Genomic DNA, 17,453 nt, shown 5'->3' on the forward strand with positions numbered 1-17,453 from the left:
TCCTCGATAAAAACTTTTCACTGCTTCTAACAACTTGCCTCCCACACCATATATTCTTAATACCTTCCACAGAGCATCTCTATCAACTCTATCATATGCCTTCTCCAGAACCATAAATGCTACATACAAATCCATTTGCTTTTCTAAGTATTTTTCACATACATTCTTCAAAGCAAACACCTGATCCACACATCCTCTACCACTTCTGAAACCACACTGCTCTTCCCCAATCTGATGCTCTGTACATGCCTTCACCCTCTCAATCAATACCCTCCCATATAATTTACCAGGAATACTCAACAAACTTATACCTCTGTAATTTGAGCACTCATTCTTATCCCCTTTGCCTTTGTACAATGGCACTATGCACGCATTCCGCCAATCCTCAGGCACCTCACCATGAGTCATACATACATTAAATACCCTTACCAACCAGTCAACAATACAGTCACCCACTTTTTAATAAAAATAAATAATATAAATGAATTTAATATATATAATGATTTTATATATATATATATATTTTTTTTTCTGCTTTGTCGCTGTCTCCTGCGTTTGAGGTAGCGCAAGGAAACAGACGAAAGAAATGGCCCAACCCACCCCCATACACATGTATATACATACGTCCACACACGCAAATATACATACCTACACAGCTTTCCATGGTTTACCCCAGACGCTTCACATGCCCTGATTCAACCCACTGACAGCACGTCAACCCCGGTATACCACATCGATCCAATTCACTCTATTCCTTGCCCTCCTTTCACCCTCCTGCATGTTCAGGCCCCGATCACACAAAATCTTTTTCACTCCATCTTTCCACCTCCAATTTGGTCTCCCACTTCTCCTCGTTCCCTCCACCTCCGACACATATATCCTCTTGGACACTCTTTCCTCACTCATTCTCTCCATGTGCCCAAACCATTTCAAAACACCCTCTTCTGCTCTCTCAACCACGCTCTTTTTATTTCCACACATCTCTTTTACCCTTACGTTACTTACTCGATCAAACCACCTCACACCACACATTGTCCTCAAACGTCTCATTTCCAGCACATCCATCCTCCTGCGCACAACTCTATCCATAGCCCACGCCTCGCAACCATACAACATTGTTGGAACCACTATTCCTTCAAACATACCCATTTTTGCTTTCCGAGATAATGTTCTCGACTTCCACACATTCTTCAAGGCTCCCAGGATATATATATATATATATATATATATATATATATATATAAAAGTTTGTTGAGTATTCCTGGTAAATTATATGGGAGGGTATCGATTGAGAGGGTGAAGGCATGTACAGAGCATCAGATTGGGGAATAGGTGTGGTTTCAGAAGTGGTAGAGGATGTGTGGATCAGGTGTTTCCTTTGAAGAATGTATGTGAAAAATACTTAGAAAAGCAAACGGATTTGTATGTAGCATTTATGGATCTAGAGAAGGCATATGATAGAGTTGATAGAGATGCTCTGTGGAAGGTATTAAGAATATATGGTGTGGGAGGCAAGTTGTTAGAAGCAGTGAAAAGATTTTGTCGAGACTGTTAGGCATGTGTACATGTAGGAAGAGAGGAAAGGGACTGGTTCTCAGTGAATGTAGGTTTGCGGCAGGGGTGTGTGATGTCTCCAGGGTTGTTTAATTTGTTTATGGATGGGGTTGTTAGGGAGGTGAATGCAAGAGTTTTGGAAAGAGGGGCAAGTATGCAGTTTGTTGTGGGTGAGAGAGCTTGGGAAGTGAGTCAGTTGTTGTTCGCTGATGATACAGCGCTGGTGGCTGATTCAGGTGAGAAACTGCAGAAGCTGGTGACTGAGTTTGGTAAAGTGTGTGAAAGAAGAAAGTTGAGAGTAAATGTGAATAAGAGCAAGGTTATTAGGTGCAGTAGGGTTGAGGGTCAAGTCAATTGGGAGGTATGTTTGAATGGAGAAAAACTGGAGGAAGTAAAGTGTTTTAGATATCTGGGAGTGGATTTGGCAGCGGATGGAACCATGGAAGCGGAAGTGAATCATAGGGTGGGGGAGGGGGCGAAAATTCTGGGAGCCTTGAAGAATGTTTGGAAGTCGAGAACATTATCTCGGAAAGCAAAAATGAGTACGTTTGAAGGAATAGTGGCTCCAACGATGTTGTATGGTTGCAAGGTGTGGGCTATGGATAGAGTTTTGCGCTGGAGGATGGATGTGCTGGAAATAAGATGTTTGAGGACAATATGTGGTGTGAGGTGGTTTGATCGGGTAAGTAATAATAGGGCAAGAGAGATGTGTGGAAATAAAAAGTGTGGTTGAGAGAGCAGAAGAGGGTTTTTGAAATTGTTTGGTCACATGGAGAGAATGAGTGAGGAAAGATTGACTAAGAGGATATATGTGTTAGAGGTGGAGGGAACGAGGAGAAGTGGGAGACCAAATTGGAGGTGGAAAGATGGAGGGAAAAAGATTTTGAGTGATCGGGGCCTGAACATGCAGGAGGGTGAAAGACGTGCAAGGAATAGAGTGAATTGGAACGATGTGGTATACCGGGGTCGACGTGCTGTCAATGGATTCAACCAGGGCATGTGAAGCGGCTGTGGTAAACTATGGAAAGTTCTGTGTGGCCTGGATGTGGAAAGGGAGCTGTGGTTTCGGTGCATTATTACATGACAGTTAGAGACTGAATGTGAACGAATGGGGCCTTAGTTGTCTTTTCCTAGCGCTACCTCGCACACATGTGGGGGAGGGTATTGTTATTCCATGTGTGGCGAGGTGGCGATGGGAATAAATAAAGGCAGACAGCATGAATTATGTACATGTGTATATATATGTCTGTGTGTGTATATATATGTACACATTGAGATGTATAGGTATGTATATTTGCGTGTGTGGACGTGTATGTATATACATGTGTATGTGGGTGGGTTGGGCCATTCCTTCGTCTGTTTCCTTGCGCTACCTCGCTAACGCGGGAGACAGCGACAAAGCAAAATAAATAAATAAATAAATAAATAAATATATACTGGAAAGGATCACAATTTTGCGCATAATCATGATTTTCCTATGAGTCCACGGGGAAAAAAGACACGACAAGTTCCCAAGTGCACTTTCGTGTAATAATCACATCATCAAGGGAGTCACAAGAGAGAAATATAACAATGTCAGTTGGTATACATCGAAGAGACGAACTAGGACGCCATTTGGTAAACATGCGATTGTCCAAGACAGACAACGAGCGTTCATAACCTTATCATTTTACAAATTTTATCAACAATAAAGTTATCTATTTTGTATAGACCATCACTAATATTAGTATTATAATTCTTTGTGTATATAATAATAGAAATTTCAATGATATTTTTTCGTGGTTAGAGTTAATAACTGAAATGGCATTACTCCACTCAATACAATGATCAAAGTTTTTAACGTGATTAAACAAGGCATTTGATTCTTGTTTCGTTCTTATACTATATATAGTATAAGAATCAAATGCCTTGTTTAATCAAGTAAAAACTATGATCATTGTATTGACTGGAGTAATGCCATCTCAGTTATTAACTCTAACTCTATTACCACGAGAAAAATCATTAAATCTTCTATTATTAAATACACAAAGAATTATAATCTTAATAATATTAGTAATAGTCTTTACAAATTAGATAACATTATTGTTAAAATTTGTAAAATGATAAGGTTATGAATGCTCGTTGTCTGTCTTGGACAATGGCATGTTTACTAAATGGCGTCCTAGCTTCGTCTCTTCGATGTCTATCAACTGACTTATATTTCTCTCTTGTGTCTCCCCTGATAATGTGGTTATTGCACAAAAGTGCACTTGGGAACGTGTCATGTTTCATTTTCCCCATGAACTAATGAGAAAATCTTGATCTCGCGCAAAATTGTGATCCTTTCCAGTATATATATATATATATATATATATATATATATATATATATATATATATATATATATATAATTTATTTATATATTCATTAAATATATTGTATATTTTGCTTTGTCGCTGTCTCCCGCGTTAGCGAGGTAGCGCAAGGAAACAGACGAAAGAATGACCCAACCCACCCACATACTCATGTATATACATACACGTCCACACACGCAAATATACATAAGTATACATCTCAACGTATACATATATATACACACAAAGACATATACATATGTACACATGTACATAATTCATACTGTCTGTCCTTATTCATTCCCATCGCCACCTCGCCACACATGAAATAACAACCTCCCCCCCCCCTCATGTGTGCGAGGTAGCACTAGGAAAAGACAACAAAGGCCACATTCGTTCACACTCAGTCTCTAGCTGTCATGTAATAATGCACGGAAACCACAACTCCCTTTCCACATCCAGGCCCCACACAACTTTCCATGGTTTACCCCAGACGCTTCACATGCCCTGGTTCAATCCACTGACAGCACGCCGACCACGGTATACCACATCGTTACAATTCACTCTATTCCTTGCACGCCTTTCACCCGCCTGCATGTTCAGGCCCCAATCACTCGAAATCTTTTTCCCTCCATCTTTCCACCTCCAATTTGGTCTCCCACTTCTCGTTCCCTCCACCTATGACACATATATGCTCTTGGTCAATCTTTCCTCAATCATTCTCTCCATGTGACCAAACCATTTCAAAACACCCTCTTCTGCTCTCTCAACCACACACTTTTTATTACCACACATCTCTCTTACCCTATTATTACCTACTTGTCTCTTCGATGTCTATCAACTGACTGTTATATTTCTCTCTTGTGTCTCCCCTGATAATGTGGTTATTACACGAAAGTGCACTTGGGAACTTGTCGTGTTTCATTTTCCCCATGAACTCATGAGAAAATCTTGATCACGCGCAAAATTGTGATCCTTTCCAGTATATATATATATATATATATATATATATATATATATATATATATATATATATATAATTTATTTATATATTCATTAAATATATTGTATATTTTGTTTTGTCGCTGTCTCCCACGTTAGCGAGGTAGCGCAAGGAAACAGACGAAAGAATGACCCAACCCACCCACATACTCATGTATATACATACACATCCACACACGCAAATATACATACGTATACATCTCAACGTATATATATATATACACACAAAGACATATACATATGTACACATGTACATAATTCATACTGTCTGTCCTTATTCATTCCCATCGCCACCTCGCCACACATGAAATAACAAACCCCCCCCCCCTCATGTGTGCAAGGTAGCTCTAGGAAAAGACAAAAAAGGCCACATTCGTTCACACTCAGTCTCTAGCTGTCATGTAATAATGCAACGAAACCACAACTCCCTTTCCACATCCAGGCCCCACATAACTTTCCATGGTTTACCCCAGATGCTTCACATGCCCTGGTTCAATCCACTGACAGCACGCCGACCACGGTATACCACATCGTTCCAATTCACTCTATTCCTTGCACGCCTTTCACCCGCCTGCACGTTCAGGCCCCAATCACTCAAAATCTTTTTCCCTCCATCTTTCCACCTCCAATTTGGTCTCCCACTTCTCCTCGTTCCCTCCACCTATGACACATATATTCTCTTGGTCAATCTTTCCTCAATCATTCTCTCCATGTGACCAAACCATTTCAAAACACCCTCTTCTGCTCTCTCAACCACACTCTTTTTATTACCACACACCTCTCTTACCCTATTATTACCTACTCGATCAAACTACCTCACACCACATATTGTCCTCAAACATCTCATTTCCAGCACATCCACCCTCCTGCGCACAACTCTATCCATAGCAGATGCCTCGCAACCATATAACATTGTTGGAACCGCTATTCCATCAAACATACCCATTTTTGCTTTCCGAGATAATGTTCTTGACTTCCACACATTCTTCAACGCTCCCAGAAATTTCGCCCCCTTCCCCACCCTATGATTCACTTCCGCTTCCATGGTGCCATCCACTGCCAAATCCACTCCCAAATATCTAAAACACTTCACTTCCTCCAGTTTTTCGCCATTTAAACTTACCTCCCAATTGACTTGACCCTCAACCCTACTGTACCTAATAACCTTGCTCTTATTCACATTAATCTCAACTTTCTTCTTTCACACACTTTACCAAACTCAGTCACCAGCTTCTGCAGTTTCTCACATGAATCAGCAACCAGCACTGTATCATCAGCGAACAACAACTTACCCACTTCCCAAGCTCTATCATCCACAACAGACTGCATACTTGCCCCTCTTTCCAAAACTCTTGCATTCACCTCCCTAACAACCCCATCCTTAAACAAATTAAACAACCATGGAGACATCACACACCCCTGCCGCAAACCTACATTCACTGAGAACCAATCACTTTTTCTCTCTTCCTACACGTACACATGCCTTACATCCTCGATAAAAACTTTTCACTGCTTCTAACAACTTGCCTCCCACACCATATATTCTTAATACCTTCCACACAGCATCTCTATCAACTCTATCATATGCCTTCTCCAGATCCATAAATGTTACATACAAATCCATTTGCTTTTCTAAGTATTTTTCACATTCTTCAAAGCAAACACCTGATCCACACATCCTCTACCACTTCTGAAACCACACTGCTCTTCCCCAATCTGATGCTCTGTACATGCCTTCACCCTCTCAATCAATACCCTCCCATATAATTTCCTAGGAATACTCAACAAACTTATGCCTCTGTAATTTGAACACTCACCTTTATCCCCTTTGCCTCTGCACAATGGCACTATTCATGCATTCCGCCAATCCTCAGGCACCTCACCATGAGTCATACACACATTAGATAACCTTACCAACCAGTCAACAATACAGTCACCCCCTTTTTTAATAAATTCAACTGCAATACCATCCAAACCCGCTGCCTTGCCAGCTTTTATCTTCCGCGAAGCTTTTACTACCTCTTCTCTGTTTACCAAATGAATTTCCCTAACCCTCTCACTTTGCACACCACCTCGACCAAAACACCATATATCTACCACCCTATCATCAAACACATTCAACAGACCTTCAAAATACTCATTCTATCTCCTTTTCACATCACCACTACTTGTTATTACCTCCCCATTAGCCCCCTTCACTGAAGTTCCCATTTGCTCCCTTGTCTTATGCACTTTATTTACCTCCTTCCAAAACATCTTCTTATTCTCCCTAAAATTTAATGATACTCTCTCACCCCAACTCTCATTCGCCCTCTTTTTCACCTCTTGCTCCTTTCTCTTGACCTCCTGCTTCTTTTATACATCTCCCACTCATTTGCATTATTTCCCTGCAAAAATCGTCCAAATGCCTCTCTCCTCTCTTTCACTAATACTCTTACTTCTTCATCCCACCACTCACTACCCTTTCTAATCTGTCCACCTCCCACGCTTCTTATGCCACAAGCATCTTTTGCACAAGCCATCACTGCTCCCCTAAATACATCCCATTCTTCCCCCACTCCCTTACCTCCTTTGTTCTCACCTTTTCCCATTCTGTATTCAGTCTCTCCTGGTACTTCCTCACACAAGTCTCCTTCCCAAGCTCACTTACTCTCACCACTCTCTTCACCCCAACATTCTCTCTTCTTTTCTGAAAACCTCCAAAAATCTTCGCCTCCACAAGATAACGATCAGACATCCCTCCAGTTGCACCTCTCAGCACATTAACATCCAAAAGTCTGTCCTTCGCGTGCCTATACAATTAACATGTAATCCAATAATACTCTCTGGCCATCTCTCCTGCTTACATACGTATACTTATGTATATATCTCTCTTTTTAAATCAGGTATTCCCAATCACCAGTCCTTTTTCAGCACATAAATCTACAAGCTCTTCACCATTTCCATTTACAACACTGAACACCCCATGTATACCAATTATTCCCTCAACAGCCACATTACTCATCTTTGCATTCAAATCACCCATCACTATAACCCGGTCTCATGCATCAAAACTACTAACACACTCATTCAGCTGCTCCTAAAACACTTGCCTCTCATGATCTTTCTTCTCATGCCCAGGTGCATATGCACCAATAATCATCCATCTCTCTCCATCAACTTTCAGTTTTACCCATATCAATCTAGAGTTTACTTTCTTACACTCTATCACATACTCCCACAACTCCTGTTTCAGGAGTAGTGCTACTCCTTCCCTTGCTCTTGTCCTCTCACTAACTCCTGATTTTACTCCCAAGACATTCCCAAACCACTCTTCCCCCCTACCCTCGAGCTTCGTTTCACTCAGAGCCAAAACATCCAGGTTTCTTTTCTCAAACATACTACCTATCTTTCCTTTTTTCTCATATTGGTTACATCCACACACATTTAGACACCCCAATCTGAGCCTTCGAGGAGGATGAGCACTCCCCGCGTGACTCCTTCTGTTTCCCCTTTTAGAAAGTCAAAATATATATGTATGTATGTATGTATATACATGTGTATGTGGGTGGGCTGGGCCATTCTTTCATCTGTTTCCTTGCGCTACCTCGCTAACGCGGGAGACAGCAACAAAGCAAAATAAATAAATATATATATATTTTTTTCCTTTCATACTATTCGAAGAAAGTTAAGAGTAAATGTGAATAAGAGCAAGGTTATTAGGTACAGTAGGGTTGAGGGTCAAGTCAATTGGGAGGTGAGTTTGAATGGAGAAAAACTGGAGGAAGTGAAGTGTTTTAGATATCTGGGAGTGGATCTGGCAGCGGATGGAACCATGGAAGCGGAAGTGGATCATAGGGTGGGGGAGGGGGCGAAAATCCTGGGGGCCTTGAAGAATGTGTGGAAGTCGAGAACGTTATCTCGGAAAGCAAAAATGGGTATGTTTGAAGGAATAGTGGTTCCAACAATGTTGTATGGTTGCGAGGCGTGGGCTATGGATAGAGTTGTGCGCAGGAGGATGGATGTGCTGGAAATGAGATGTTTGAGGACAATGTGTGGTGTGAGGTGGTTTGATCGAGTGAGTAACGTAAGGGTAAGAGAGATGTGTGGAAATAAAAAGAGCGTGGTTGAGAGAGCAGAAGAGGGTGTTTTGAAGTGGTTTGGGCACATGGAGAGGATGAGTGAGGAAAGATTGACCAAGAGGATATATGTGTCGGAGGTGGAGGGAACAAGGAGAAGAGGGAGACCAAATTGGAGGTGGAAAGATGGAGTGAAAAAGATTTTGTGTGATCGGGGCCTGAACATGCAGGAGGGTGAAAGGAGGGCAAGGAATAGAGTGAATTGGAGCGATGTGGTATACCGGGGTTGACGTGCTGTCAGTGGATTGAAGCAGGGCATGTGAAGTGTCTGGGGTAAACCATGGAAAGCTGTGTAGGTATGTATATTTGCGTGTGTGGACGTATGTATATACATGTGTATGGGGGGGGTGGTTGGGCCATTTCTTTCGTCTGTTTCCTTGCGCTACCTCGCAAACGCGGGAGACAGCGACAAAGTATAATGAAAAAATAATAATACTATTCGCCATTTCCCGCGATAGCGAGGTAGCGTTAAGAACAGAGGACTGGGCCTTTGAGGGAATATCCTCACCTGGCCCCCTTCTCTGTTCCTTCTTTTGGAAAATTGAAAAAAAAACGAGAGGGGAGGATTTCCAGCCCCCCGCTCCCTTCCCTTTGAGTCGCCTTCTACGACACGCAGGGAATACGTGGGAAGTATTCTTTCTCCCCTTTCTCTGCCTATCAATTAACATGTTATCCAATAATACCCCCTGACCATCTCTCCAACTCACATACATATACTTCTGTATATCTCTCTTTTAAACCAGGTATTCCCAGTCACCAGTCCTTTTTCAGCACACAAATCCACACGCTCTTCACCATTTCCATTTACAACACTGAATACCCCATCAACGCCAATTATACCCTCAACTGCTACATTACTCACTTTCGCATTAAAATCACCCATCACTGAAACCCTGTCTCATGCATTGTAGCAGCTGACACACTCCCTCAGCTACTCCCAAAACACTTGCCTCTCATGATCTTTCTTCTCATGATCACATGCATAAGCACCAATAATCACCCATTTCTCTCCATCCACTTTCAGATTTACCCACATCTACCTAGAGTTTACTTTCTTACACTCTAACACATACCCCCACAACTCCTGCTTCAGGAATAGTGCAACCCCCTCCTTAGCTCTTGTCCTCTCACCAACCTCTAACTTTACTCCTAAGACTTTCCTAAACCACTCTTCCCCTTTACCCTTGAGCTTTGCTTCACTCAGAGCCAGAACATCCAGGTTTCTTTCCTCAAACATACTACCTATCTCTCCTTTCTTTATCTTGGTTACATGCTTATCAAACTTATTAGGTGTTTCTCAAATTAGTGAGGTAGTGCCAGGGACAGACAAATCAAAAGCTTCATTTGTTCACATCCATTTTCTAGATGTCATGTGTAATGCACCAAAACCACAGCCCCATATCCAAAACTAAGACCCAAAGACCATTTTGTAATTTCCCCAAGCTGCATCAAATGCCCTGGTTCAGTCCACTGACAGCACATGCCACCTATATACAGCAACACTCCAATTCACTCTGCCCCAAGCATGCCTTCCATCCTCATACATGCTCAGGCTCCAAACACTCAAAATCTTATTTACTCCATCCTTCTATCCCCACTTTCATCTCCCTTTTTCTCTATTCCTTTCACTTCTGACACATATATCAATTTTGTTAACCTCTCCTCACTCATTCTGTCCATGTGTCCTAACTATTTCAGCAAACCCTCTTCAGCATTTTCAAAACCTCACTCTTACCCTATCATTACTTACTTAATGATCCCTCCTCACATCACATACTGTCCTCAAATGTTTTATTTCAAAGACATACCCCATTTTCCATACTGTATCTTGAAATATATCCTATTTTTGCCCTCCCAAACCGTCACCTCTCTTTCCACACATGGTATGACTAAACAGATGTGGTATGGCAGAGAATGGAAAGGTAATGTACTGTGGAGTGGTAGAGTGGTTGAAACATAATACTTTGTGGTGGTCTAGGCATCTGCAAAGAGTACAAGACGGGGAGTTAATGGGAAGAGTGAATGATAGTACGATGAAAGAAGTTGGTGTGAAAGGAAGACCACCTGTGTCATGGGGAAATAAACAAGTAGAGTACTGGTGGGAGAGAAAAGGCAGAAGAATGTGTGGAATCATGTATGCAAGGGAGGCTTGTAAGGATTGGGATACCCCCTTGTTGGGAGGTCCTGGAGGGGATAGGCATCAGATATATGGAGAGATAGAAAGATATATAAATTTCGATGGGGAATGGGGGAATAGTAACACTACCCATGAACCTGCATGTCACAAAATGTGAATAAGAGGATCAATAAGTGGGCAGGCTTAAAATCCTTCCCTTCTGTATCATTACTTTCCAAAATGAGCAGGCTTAGGAGCCAATTAAGGACTTTTCCACATTGGCTTATTCACCTGTTCCTGATGCTTCCTTGCAAATGTGAAGAATGGCAAAAAAGTATAAAAAGAGTATCTTCTACATTTAGTTCATAATGTGACACATATTCAGTTCCTCAATATCAGAGCTATGTATGTTTTTATGATATAGATCATCATTTGGATCACTGACTTCTCATTGCTATGAAATATACTCTTGAACTTCAACTACACTTAATGGTCTACTGCTATATCTTCCTTGATGTAACTGCAGAAGGGCAAATGACAAACTTATGTGAAATTGCTGAATGAGGATGCCTTAGGTATCTCACACCACCACCATAGATCAGTCGAAATTTGACTGCTGGTGAGGTTCCCTTTACCAAGTAATGCTGATTTATTTAAGGTCTGGTTAAAATGTCTATTATATATTTCTTCATCTAAAACATCACTACAGAAAAAAAAGTTGTATTTTCAGTTATGTGCTTTCATGTAAAACACTGGGAAGTGCAATCAAGTGAGTGTATTCCCTTCATACTTGTGCTATTCATATACCTTTTCCCCAGGTTTTCAACCTAGAGCTGATGCAGGGGGTGGCAATGCTGTTTCCTGTGTGGCGGGGTGGCGCCAGGAATGGATGAAGGCGAGTAGGTATGAATATATACACATGCGTAAATGTATATGTGTGTATATATGTATATGTTGATATGTATATGTATGTACTTATTTCTTACCATAGGGAAATGAAACATAATAAGTTCCCCAGTGCACTTTTGTGTAATGATCACATCATCAGGGGGAGATACAAGAAAAAATATAACAGTCAGTTGATATACAATGAAGAGATGTGTCTAGGATGCCATTTGGTAAACAAGTGACTGTGGTAAGAAATTAAATTAGTTGATCACACGCTCAACTGTGATCTCTTCCAATATGTATGTATATGTATATGCATAAATGGATGGGTCCTTCTTTGTCTGTTTCCTGGTGCTACCTTGCTGATGCAGGAAACGGTAATCAAGTGTAATAGACAATTATATATAAATAATATGATCTTGGTAGATGATCCCAAATCTGGAATGATGTACTATCATATAAGTAACTCTGCCATGTACTTTGTCTTAATAATACAACTGTATTCATGGTATCACCTTAGCTTGGTAAAAATTAGTTGAGCATCATCTGACAGTTTACTCTCTGTTGGCTGTTTAACACAAAAATGTGTGAATTTAGTCTTAATATCATTACCCACTGCAGCCTAGAAAGAATTAAAACCTTAAACAAGTCACGCAGTGACCTGGGTAAGAGATGTAAATCCACAACAGTCTTTGATCCCAACCTTTACCATTTGGCCAAATCTCTTTCTTGAATCTGGGCTCTCTCTTTCTCCCTTCACCTCATGACCACCTGCTCAGTACTACAAACTCTGACCATGGCACCTCACCTCACATCCCCTCTCACACCACTGACACTGGTGGGGTCAGTGAGCTCCGGGTCTAACACATACAGGTCCTCAGTGCATATGTCTGTTACATAGTGAAGGTGCTCCTGGGCTCGGTCAATGCGGAAAAACCTCTCTGCTGTGCATGCTGAAAAAAGATATGTATGATATAAGGGAAGGAAACTTGACATTATCACCTAGTTTTAGCTTCATTACTTCAACTGGCTCTTCTTAAAAATGGTTGCTGCCAACACTAAAACCTTTACCAAATTAGATGTCAACTTACAACCTTTTGGATGCTAACTTGATCTAGCAAGCACTATCCATTCTCCTTGAGTAATGTAATACATTATCAAATTCTCTATGAACAAATGATCTTTTATCAACTCTAAAGCAAACAACAAAAGGTCTTTGACTCAATTCTCCACATCATTTAGTGAAGAGGTACATGAGAAACAAAAAGTAATATTCAATAACTTTCATCAGCAACTACTTTCTATGTACAGGTACACCACCAATTTTCCAGCACTCTTGGTTTATTATAAGGCCTTGCTGGATTAAGCATTTTGCCACACCAACCGTGGTGACATAATAATAATTCATCAACACACCTCTAACCCATTAATCATACATCTCCCATGTGTCTAAAGTATACCATGGACTGCTAGAAATTTAAATCAAACAAATATTAAATGTCTGAACACCCTAAGATGGTAAGTCTGTCCTTAAATTGTTTGAATCCTGTGGGGTCTTCTTCGTCTTCTGTTGTTAGTGTTTTCCTAGGTGTGCATCGCCAGAATAATGCAGTTTCGTCTGCATTATACACCTGCTCAGGACTGAGGTGCTCGTCAGCTAGGAGTTTCGCAAATTCATCCACATACTCAGCAGCTCCTTCATGGTTTGCAGACCGCTTTTCTCTGCACACTTTATTCATGGAAATTACATGATGCTTCTTGAATCTTTGAAGCCACTCTTCACAATAGTCATGCTCATGTTGTAATTTAAGTTTTTTATGGAACAACTTAGCCTGGTCCATTATCATATTACCTGACAAGTCCACTCCATCACTCTGATGCTGTCGAAACCATTCCATCATCACTAGATCATGCTCAGTACTCTTACCTATTTTCATAGTTTTTCTAATGATCATTTGCTTCTTGGAATCACTGTCGGCATAGAATTTCAATATTTTCTCCCTTTGCTTCTTTATATCATAAACAATTGAAGAACCAACACTGTAGATGTCACACAGCTTACGCACCAAAACACCATGGTCCATTATTTTCAACAGTTCTACTTGGTCTTGGATCAATATGAACTGGTGTTTACGTTTGACACCACAACTAACACTCTCATATGTCTAAGAAGCCATAGCTAGGGTTAAATTTAAGCAAAATAAGCTAAGTAGCTCACAAATTGCAGTATCACCACCAACGGGCGCAGTGTAAAGAATGTAAATAAGCACGCCCTACACACACCATCTGTGGCCACCCAGTAAACTAGTCTGGTGGCCGTGGTAATTTCAAGTTCCCTCATGCAATTTTGTCTGGACTAAATTTAGGACGTGCTGAACCATCAGTTACTGGAAATTCAGTGGTGTACCTGTACTATAAAAAGATATACAGTAGTCTTAGTTCATCAGTATGCTAATGTCTAGTAACCAAACATAAAATGAAATGTGGGTCTAGAAATTAAATATGATGTGTAGCTAGAAATAAATATTACATGCAAGCAAAATGTAATGTAATTATCGATCCATTTCTGTCTCCGATGACTATTCCCTGTGAGAACTCCCTTCAGGGGGATGGCAAAAGAGTCTCCACCTATTCCTGTCTTTACATGCTTCCTTCACATACAACATTCAATACATTCTTCCACCATTTCTCTCCCTCCAGTGATCTTCCACTCTATTTCCCTATGTCACAGGTGGTCTAAGAAGCAGCACTGAAGTTCACTCTTATGGAGACTCTATTGCCATGGCCACCCTTTTGAGGGAGTTTCAGTTGGGAACAGGCATCAAAGATACAGATAGATAGACTGATAGCATATAGATATCATAATATTATGCTACTATACTGATATATAAGATTTTTTTCTCATAAAAACTTCTTATAAAAGGTAAGAATGAAAAATTAATATACATTTTTTTAGCTTGATGAAATTTCCCCAATGAGAGCAGACTAAACATCTAAAGCAGCAAAAGAGAAAGGGTTGATTGCATAACAGTCTCTTGTGTAGTTGATAAAAGCCATTTTAAAGTCTCTTACATCATGGGATACTTTTGAGTCCACGCTGTCATACATAACAATGAAAACTTCTAGTACATCTGTTGCAAAACATCTTTTGTTGTGAAAGCCAAGCTTATTGTCAGATATTAATTAATGATCAAAAGATTTTACAGTTCTGTCTCCTAGTAAAGTTTCCATCACTTTACCCAAAGCTAACATGAGGCTAACTGGGCAGTAATTTGAGGTACATATACATCTTATCTTCTTTCTTATATAAAGGGTGATGTGTGCAAAGTTTTACTCTTTAGTTATTTAATATTTTGTTAGCAATTCATTGAATATTTTGGAATTACATAAGAGGGAACTTTTAAGTCCCACTTGTCATATGTAATATTGGAAAATTCTAGCAACTTTGTTGCACAAGATCTTTTGCAGTGAAAGATAAACTTGTTGTCTGATATTCATTCATGATCCAGAAATCTTATACTTCTGTCTCCCATTACTCTTTCTACCATTTAACCTAAAACTGATACAAGGTTAAATAGGTAGATACTTAAGGTACATTTCTTATTATCTTTCTTATATATAGGGGTTATGTTAGCCAATTTTCAGTCTTTAGGTACCTCACCTTTTGTTAGGGATAATATTCTGGTTATGGGAAATGTATTAGTAGCCATCTAATCTCCCCAAAGAATCTTAGGTCTAAGTTATCAGGGACAGTCAATTTGGCCTAAGTGTTTTAGTACTTTGTAACTTGCAAATTATATTACATTTGATATTTCATTATCAGACCCTCAAAATACATTTGTGGTTTAGGTATGAATGATGCTTCTCTAACTCTGTATACATAGCTGAAGGAATTATTCAGCATGAAGGCTATTTCCTTGTCATCATTTATATCTCCATGTTCAGTTATAAGTAGTTGTACTGTAGGTTAGTAGCTGGTAGGCAGCCACCAGCAAGGGAGGTGTATCACCAATACTGTCTCGCTAGGTATCGGGAGGATTAGTGATGGCTGCATAGTAAACTCGCAATTCAGTGCTTGTCAAGTTGCACTCATTTGACCCAAGTAGTTGTCTTTTCTTTTTGCCTTACCCACACATAGACTGCTGACATTCTGTCCACAAACAAACAATCTCTCCATGTCATACATAACACTTGGCAACACTTAACTCACAAAACTCATTCTTTGTTTAGATTTTTCTGCAGAGAGCTATGAATTGGCCATGTCTTTTGGCAAAACAGTAGAAGTAATAGATAGTACTTAGGAACTTCAGGTAGGGTCATTAGGCTGTAGTAGCAGATAGGAACACTAGCTAGGAGCATTAGGTAGAAATAGTAGGCTAGAACATAAGGTAGACACATTAAGTAATAGCGGTTGGTGGGAATATTTGGTAGGAGCTTCTGAAAACAGTGCCAGAGTTGCCCTCTGCCAGTGGCCTGTTAAGGGTGAGGCACCAAAGGCTAAGAAGCAGCACTGGAGTTCACCAGTTATGGAGACTTTAGCTGTGGCCATCCCCTCAAGGGAATTCCCAAAGGAAACAGGTGTCAGAGATACAGATAGATAGATTGTACTACTTATATTCTTTCTTTTTTTAATTCTTATGAAAATTTTCACCAGTTCCTTAAGATTTTCATTGTTTTCTCTTGACTTAAATTTCTTTTGTACATTTTCCTTATGGCAAGTTACTTTTTTGATTATCCAAGTTATCCATACCAGTTTTGTGATTGCATTGGCTATTTTCATCATTTTTGATATGTTTTCATCCTCAATGAGAAGTAATGTGGTTAAGGTGAAAGTAATGATGATGGTGGCAGTTAGTACTCACAGTCCAGGAAGCACCAGCTGTCAGAAAGCGGCCTGGTAGAGCGGCCCTTATAGGTGGTCTCTTCCATCATCCGGTTGATATGCTTCCTCACCTGCCGGAATATGGACACCGTTAGAAAAAACATGTATACCAGAGTATTGAGTATGATAACCTGGCAACTTGCGTATAACATGTCCAAAACACCATGATGTGTTCAGTGTACAGATTAAACATTTAAGTTGTTCTCTCATCTTTCTGTTGGTCCTCTAATCACAGTACCCACAAACAAATGCTAGCAAAACTGATTTTGAGAGAACACTAAGGTAAAACAATTCCAGTTTTTTCTTTGACTAGCAAAGAATCTTTTTATCTGCCCTAGCAAATTTCAAAAGAGGTTTTTCACTTCCTCCAAAATCTGTAAATACTTTCCCTTGTCTTTTCTTTTTTTTATATAATTCTCTCTTTATTTCAATTAAGCACCTGCTTTGATGTGGACTTTTGTCTGGAGCCTTCAACATAAAAAAAATATATATATACATATAAATATATATATATATATATTTTTTTTTTGCTTTGTCGCTAACTCCCGCGTTTGCGAGGT

The 17,453-nt window shown here is 40.1% G+C and overlaps 1 protein-coding gene across 1 annotated transcript in view; it reads right to left on the reverse strand.

Annotated features, from left to right (window-relative positions):
• Positions 1–17,453, reverse strand: part of rdgA (retinal degeneration A) — a 243,246-nt gene that overhangs the window by 47,031 nt on the left and 178,762 nt on the right. Inside the window, exons 14-15 of the mRNA XM_071670254.1 lie at positions 16,874–16,964; positions 12,820–12,964 (exon numbers count right to left, since the gene is read on the reverse strand). Of these exons, the coding sequence (XP_071526355.1) occupies positions 12,820–12,964; positions 16,874–16,964 (236 nt within the window). The remainder of the gene's footprint in view (positions 1–12,819; positions 12,965–16,873; positions 16,965–17,453) is intronic.

Source organism: Panulirus ornatus, chromosome 15, assembly GCF_036320965.1.
Source record: "Panulirus ornatus isolate Po-2019 chromosome 15, ASM3632096v1, whole genome shotgun sequence".
In the NCBI taxonomy this organism is placed as follows: Eukaryota; Metazoa; Arthropoda; class Malacostraca; order Decapoda; family Palinuridae; genus Panulirus; species Panulirus ornatus.